Here is a 7,420-nt window from a genome sequence, read left to right as displayed (position 1 = left end):
ATAAATATTTGGAAAGCTCTTGTAAAGTTTCTTACATAATAGCATAAGACAAAAAAGAAAAAAAAATGAAAGAAAGAAAAAATCCCACCACCTAGCACCAGGCAAACAATTTTTCTTTCCGCTGCAGTAAAAATGGCAGAAACAATGAACAGTAAATGATCTGTCGACAAACCGAAAGGCATATCTTTGTCAGCAAATACTCCTGAAAGATGGGGGGGGGGTACTTTTGTTGATTGGAAGAAATGAGTATTAGAGGAAATTACCAAGTGTGGGAGGTTTGCTATACAGTTGACTGGGAGGACAGATGTTTCTCAGCTTAAGGTATCTGCTGGATTCTCTTCCAGTCACGAAATGTACAAACCACTTTTTTTTTCTTTTCTTTTTTTTTTTTTTGGTGTGTGAGCCACTAAAGGCAAGATACAGCAGAGAAGATATACTGCCAGCAGTAAATGCCTTTGTTGAATAAAAGCTGTGGCCTATGGGGAACATGGTAAAAGTTACACTGATGGAAGAACTAGATGGAGAGGATTTTTGAAAAGGATTCTGGGTAAGAGTCAGGGCTCAGTGCCTTCCAAAGTCACCCACTCTTTGTCCACAGTTAAACTAGCACTGCAGGCAGAAGCCTGGGCACACATCAACGTGGGAGATGTGGGGTAAGTTTATAAAAACAAGATTGTCCTATGAGAGCAGAATCTTTGTGACTCTTGATAATGTGGTTGGGCGTGGTCTCAAAAGCTTTCTAGACCGGAGAGAATGAGTCAGGAATAATTGTGGCAAAGTCCTAGAAGGAGCCGTTCTTCCCCGCCCCTTCCCTGATACATCATCCTGACAGCTCTCACAGTGCTGCCCTGGCTAATCTGGAACTCCTGAGCTCAAGAAACCCTCCTACCTTGGCCTCCTGGGTGCTTCCCTCTTCTCCCTCTTCTCCCTCTCCTCCCCTCTCTCCTCTCCCCTCTCCCCTCTCTCCTCTCTCCTCTCTCCTCCTCTCTCTCCTCTCTCCTCCTCTCTCTCCTCTCTCCTCTCTCTCCTCTCTCTCTCCTCTCTCTCTCCTCTCCCTCTCTCCTCTCTCCTCTCTCCTCCTCTCTCCTCTCTCTCCTCATCTCTCTCCTCCTCTCTCTCCTCTCTCCTTTCTCCTCTCTCTCTCCCCTCGACTCTTTCTTCCTCCCTCCTCTGTCTTCTCTTTCCTTCCTCCTCTCTCTCTCTCTCTCTCTCTCTCTCTCTCTCTGAGACAGTATCTCACTATATACTCCAGGCTGGTTTATGTAGCCCAAGCTGATCTTGAACCTGTGGCTATCCTCTTGCCTCAGCTTCCCAAGTGCTAGCGATTCCAAGGCTATACCATCATGCCTGGCTCTCACTCAAAATTTGTGTGCCAACTTTATTAAGGCAACAAAGGTTGTCTGGTTAGGGACTTGGTAAAAAGCTTGAAAATAAGGAATGCACTTTCCCTGCTCACAAGGATACTGTCTTTGAGTACTGAGTAATGTCTTGTGGCAGAGAGGGAGAACTTGACAACAGATTTGAACAGGATTTTCTTTGCATGTGTGCAAGTGCATGAGAGAGCATTCACAGTGGCCCGAGGAGCATTAGATGGCCTCTAGCGTTTCTCTGCATTATTCCTCTGAGACAGCCTGTTTCTGAGCCTGGAACGCATAGCTATCAAGCTCTGGTGATCCTTTGGGCTTCGTTCTCGTTAATGCTGGGGTTTACAGGCGTGTGAGACCATGTGAGACCATGTCTGACTTGTTATGGTAATACTGGATTTGAACTCTGGTCCTCACGTTTGAGCAGCAAACGCTCTCACCACTAGCCATCAGTCCAGTTCCTGAAAAGGCTTCTCACAAAGACTTGATTCTGTAGCCAAAGATGTAGTTTTAGAAATTAAATTACTGCCAGGCAGTGATGGCTCACACCTTTAAGCCTAGCACTCAGGAGGCAGAAGAAGGCAGAACTCTGTGAGTTCAAGGCCAGCCTGGTGTATAGAGTGAGTTTCAGGACAGCCAGGTCTACATAGAGAAAAATCTGTCTTGAAAAACCAAAACCCCAATCAATCAATAAGTAAGTAAATCCCTGTGTGTGTGTGTGTGTGTGTGCGTGTGTGCACACACACATGTGCATGTGTGCCCCTGCATACCATGGATTTCTTGTGGAGATCAGAAGACAATGCTGTAGATTTGGGCCTCTCCTTTTATGTCTACGCAGATTCTGGAGATCACACTAGCATTGCTGGGCAGAAAGCAAGCGCTGTTCTCTGCTGAGCCATCTCGTTGGTGTCCCAGCAGTGTGTGGCCAATAAAACCCTCATCTCACACCTTGAAGCTTGGAAGTAGAGACTAACCTAACCTGCCTTTCGAAATTCAAGTATAATCTACATACACTGTAAAATTCGCCCCCTTAATGCACACCATTTAGTACTTTTCAGAACATTCACAAAGTTGGACATCTATTAACCAACATCTAATTCCAGAATAAGCTGGTTTTTTTTTTTTTTAAACTGCAAGTTTTAAAATGAAGAGGTCCTTGGGTTTTGAACAAATTTATAAAACATAAACGTGTAATGCTGCTCCATTGTGTTGCAAGAGCAACTAATTGACACCCAGGAAGACAGAAATATATCAGCTGGAGCCAGACAAAAGCCTCGCGTAATTGGTGGATAGAATTTAAAGACCAGTATGATGGTTCTGGAAGCTCAGTTAACGATGCCTTCTTCCATTCTGCTCCCATATTTTCTCGACAGCCACTAAAATCCAGAATTGAAATAAACTACTTCGAGACCCAAGACTTCAAATTGATGTTTCACAGTGTTAAATCAAGATTTTAGCAAATAAGGAAACATATTCAATCTTCCTAATATTACTAGAGGGAGCAAAGTGTGTTTTTTGTACCTTCATAAATGTACAGATAAATTTGTAGTGTTGCAAAATTTACTGAGAAACACAGCTTAACCCACCTTTACGTAATCCCTTCAAATGTCCTCATTGGGCAGGTTAGACAGGGGCCGAGAACTATCCTGGGGTGGTGCTCCACCAAGTTCCCAATTCAAGTCAGAGATGGTTAGGGTCTACATCTCCCCTCCGGCTGACCAGCTCCTATATCTACACCCATTCCCACCCCTGAAAAAAAAAAAAAAACAGGAAAAGGGGGAAAAGATTGCATATTTCCTGCAACAGCCATAGTACCACGTCCTGAATTCTTATTCAAAGGCTTGTGACCGCAGCGCCATAGATTTTAAAGTTCTTCCTCTCCCCCCACAGCTCCTTGCAGCTCCAGCTCTGCATCCTCTGTTCCAGCCACCCTCTCTGACCCAGTCCTTGTAACCTCCCCAGCTGATTGCTGGCCCCGGGGCTTTGCACTGCTGAGTGATGTCACCTCAGTCAGGATTCCTGCTCAGCTGGCTGTCTCTCTCTGTAGCTGAGCTCCACCATTACCCACCCCTCCCCATTGATCTGAACTCTGCTCCAGACACTTCAGGCTTTTCTTCTGCAAAGGTCCGACTAAGATGCCAGGAGTGTGGCTCACACTTAAAATCCCAGCATCTGGGAGACTGCAGCAAGTGTACTGCCATAAATTCGAGGCCAGCTTGGGCTACAGAGTCGAAGGAGGAGGAGGGGAAGGAGAAGAGGGAGAAGGGGGGAAGGGGAGGAGATGATATGGGGCTATGGTTCAGTGCCAGAGCACGTTCCTAGCAGGCACTAGGTTCTGGTTTTGTGCCAAAGAAAGAGAAAATGACTATTGCCATTGTATTGCGTAAATTCTTTATTTTTGGCTTGACTCTCCCAGGGTAACGCAGACCTAGGAAGTTAGGGACTTTTCTCAGTTCAGAAATGTAGGTGCAGCTTGAGATGACCTGAGAGTGGGGTGAGATACAGCTCCTTGAATCTCCTAGCTGGGCAATAGACATGAAAGGGCTGAACAATTCCAGAATCTTCGCTCTGTGGTTTGATATGGCTGGGCCCATGATGGGTTCTGAATGTGGAGCTGGCCCAGAGACAGCGAGGAAGACCTATGGCAAAGGCTGGCTAGGGGAACCCAGCACATTAGATTAGCAGATTAGACTGAGGAGTAGTGGGAAGCCAGCCTCCGTCTGTGTTCTCTTGTGCCTTAGTCCTGGGTACAGAGCCTGTAAGGATGGATTCAAGCTCGGAGAGAGTGCCAATGGGTAGGTGCATGTTTGGTCCTCCATAAATTTTTGCTGGGATCCTGTCTTTTGCTAGGGGCTGATGGATGAGGGAAAAGGAGAGCCCAGATTGCCCCGGGATGGTCAAGGCCACGATGGTCACGCTGCCTGGGGAGAAGGAACTCTGTGGGGTCTGAGGCTGGCTGCTAGCTCAGAGGTGATTGCCCCTTGTGAGTGCCTGGGTAGGAACCTGGAAGCTGCAACGCTAGGTAGGGCTAGACACTGAGGTCAGTAGCAGAAAGAGAGAGAGAGCAAGATAGAGAGGATCCTGGGGTAGAGCCCGCACCCAGAATGCAGGGAGCACTGAGGTCAGGGAAGGGAAGGAGGGGGGGGAGGGCGTGGGACTTGGTGGGTGGAGCCTAGATGTGCTGGAGTTTAGGACTCCTCAGGGACCCCTAGTAGTAGCATCAGCATTCCGGCCAGTAACGTCAGGGCCAGCGGGGCGGTGGCTGGGCCCAGGCTACTGGCGCTGTTATGGACCCGGGTGGTGGTGGTGGTGGTGGTCTGGCGGGTTGTCGTGGTGGTCTGGCTTTCATCTGCAGGGGGCGCCAGGCCGCAGTCGGTGTAGGGCTCCAGGCAGCCTGCGAAGGCCATTACGTGCGCGATGTAGTTCTGCTCCTGCACCCCGTGCAGCAAGTGCGCCTGCGGGCCACGTGCGAATATAGCCACGTCCTCCCCGCCGTGGGTCTCCGACTTCACCGGCACAGCAGCCTGCTGCCGGTATGATGAGCCACCTGGAGGGACAAAGTGTTAAGGGAGAGGATCTCTGATTTGAGCCACCTCTGCCCGACCTTCAGGCAAGCCACCCCACTACACTCACTGCTTTCAGCGGCGGTGACATTGGGTCTTTCCCCTGTACCGACATAGCCTGGGCCGTTGCCATACAGGATGGAGGTGTAGGGCTTGCCGTCCAGAGCATTGAGGGGAGCCAGCCCTGCAGGGAGGAAGAGAGACATGTTGTCCTGCCAAGGACTGATGCTTAGATGAGCCTCCGCCTTTTGCCTGGTTCAGTCGTTGCTAGATCCCCACAAGGCAGGTGCCCTTTCTGTCCATTTAACAGACAGAGAAAATGATGGCTCAGAAGTAGTTCTGTATGTAATTGACAACCTGCCGCTGTCCCCGAACCTACCGAAGATGGAGGTCCCTCGAAGTGTGTAGCCACCAAAGGAGAAGACGTGGGAGTGATCAGCAGTGACTACCGTCAGTGTGTCGCGTTCACTAGTGAGCTGGCTGGCCCTCTCGATGGCTAAGTCGAACATCACAGCTTCAGTCAGCGCCAGATAAGCTGTGCCCAGATGGTGACCACGGTCGATTCGGCCCCCTGTAGGAAGCCAGTGAGCTTGAGCCTGTCCCTGTCCACTCTCCCCTCTTTCCACAGGAACTTGGAGACTCACCCTCCACAAAGAGGTAGAAGCCTTTGGGGTTCCTGCTTAGCACTTGCACGGCCGCCTCTGTCATATCCTTAAGAGATGGGTCCATCAGGGGGTCTCGTTGGATATCGAATTTTGTGTCTACAGGCTCAAAGAGGCCTGAGGGACAAAACCAAAATACATACTGGTGACCACCAAGCTTGGCAGTGGGGTCATGGTACATATACACAGAGGATCAGTGGTTGCCATCTGAGGTGTACCAGCACGGGAAGTATGGGGCCATTACCCATGAGGTATGTCACTGACGGATCCTGGGCCTTCTGAATGAGTTGTTCACGATTCCAAACATACTGGGATCCCTAGAGGGACATAAGCAACTGGTAAGGTCCAAAGCCCTTCCCTGGTCTCCACTACCACTGTTACTCTGCAGCCTGTCACCTGGCGCTTTGACAGCCATTCCTGCACCAGATTCCTGCCATCCAGTCGGGTTCCAGTCTCATTAACATCATTTGGATACTCCGGGTCTGGGGTTCCAGCAGGAAACATGTATTTTCGGCCCCCACCAAGGATCACCTGTGGTCAGAGAGGATGAAGGAAGGTGAACTTTAGGTTGTCTTCTGCCTCCCTTTCCTGCCAGTCCCTAGCTCCTCACCAGGTCTGTGGGAACTGATCTACCCAGCCCTCAGAGACCCCAGAAGATACAGGGAGCTCAGTCTACAGGTTGCCTGGGACCACCCCTCCCCCTCCTCCACCCTCCTTCCACTCCTCCCACTCCTCCCCCTCCCCCTCTCCCTTACCCTTTATTCCTTACATTAATGTCCATGTTGGTGATGAGCTGTGTAGCAATGTCCTTGCAGCCTTCCTGCAGTGCTGAGGCAGGCATGTCGGCATCCCCATACCAATTGCGGTTCACCGTGTGAACATATGTGCCCGAGGGAGAGGCATGCTGCACTCTGGTGGTGGTCACCACGCCTACGGATTTTCCTGAAGACGGCAAAGGTCAGGGTGAGACATCCAGTCCCCCAGGCTTGGCCCCCCACCCCCCATCGCTGAGCCTGGCTCCAACTCACCTGCTTTCTTGGCACGGTACATCACTGAGAAGACCTCGTTGCCAAATGTGGTGTTGCACTGGTCGAATCTCGCGGCTGCGCTCACGCCGATGGTCTTGTAGTTGGTCTTGACCCCACACAGGTAGGCTGTGGCCGTGCTTGCACTGTCTGGAACCTGTCTGTCCACACTGTATGTCTGGGGACAGAGACACCCCCAACTAGGCTCAAAGCAGACATTTATTTCTTCACTCAAGCTTCTCTGCCTCCCTTGTCCTGGATCCCCGCAGTCTCTTCCTCACATTTCAGCTGTGGCTAAGTACTCACCTTGGACAGAGCCATATACGGGAAGCGGTCCATGGCTAGGGGTGTCTCAGGTCCTAGATGACCTTCCAGCTGTCCCTTTAGGATTCTGGTGGCTGTCACTGTGGGTACCCCCATCCCTGAAGGAGCAGAACCTCGTCAGGGCTAAACCCCGAGGCCTGTCCGTACCTACCAGTGGTCCTGGGTTCTTGGAGTACAAGGGCCTCAGGGTGGCCAGGCCTCGCTCACACACTCACCGTCACCCAGGAAGATGATGAGGTTCTTAGCTGACGTCTGAATGGGCTGCAGCTTCTTGGCAGCATTCAGGGCCTCGGCTGCCTTCTGGTTCCAGAATGCTGGGTTCTCCTCTTCCACTGGCCAAGGGAATAGCAGAGGAAGGGTCAGCATGAAGGGCCATGGGTGGGAATGGGGTATGCATCAGAAGGAGCCTCGTTACCTGGAATGACACTTAGGGACAGCTGTAGCCTGAGGCCCAGCATCAGCAGCACCCAGGTGCCCTGCAT

General features: G+C 50.8%; 1 protein-coding gene across 1 annotated transcript; it reads right to left on the bottom strand.

Moving 5' to 3' along the window:
• Positions 1–4,552: 4,552 nt before the first annotated feature.
• Positions 4,553–7,420, bottom strand: LOC110321909 (intestinal-type alkaline phosphatase). Its single transcript, XM_021198503.1, has 11 exons — positions 7,354–7,420; positions 7,154–7,270; positions 6,921–7,036; positions 6,618–6,792; positions 6,359–6,531; positions 5,986–6,120; positions 5,834–5,906; positions 5,572–5,706; positions 5,307–5,498; positions 4,998–5,111; positions 4,553–4,911 (listed from the first exon to the last, which is right to left on the bottom strand). The coding sequence occupies exons 1-11, from the start codon at positions 7,418–7,420 to the stop codon at positions 4,553–4,555; spliced, it is 1,656 nt and encodes a 551-aa protein (XP_021054162.1).

Source organism: Mus pahari, chromosome 5, assembly GCF_900095145.1.
Source record: "Mus pahari chromosome 5, PAHARI_EIJ_v1.1, whole genome shotgun sequence".
In the NCBI taxonomy this organism is placed as follows: Eukaryota; Metazoa; Chordata; class Mammalia; order Rodentia; family Muridae; genus Mus; species Mus pahari.
This window is presented reverse-complemented; position numbering and strand designations above follow the sequence as displayed.

Bases quoted from the DNA above. Each gene is read 5' to 3' on its own strand.
- LOC110321909 (XM_021198503.1), bottom strand. From the start codon at position 7,420: ATGCAGGGCACCTGGGTGCTGCTGATGCTGGGCCTCAGGCTACAGCTG. The intron at 6,121-6,358 runs GTAAGGAATAAA...CTCTGACCACAG, and splicing joins TCACCAACATGGACATTAAT to GTGATCCTTGGTGGGGGCCG. The intron at 5,499-5,571 runs GTGAGTCTCCAA...GGCTTCCTACAG, and splicing joins CTTCTACCTCTTTGTGGAGG to GGGGCCGAATCGACCGTGGT.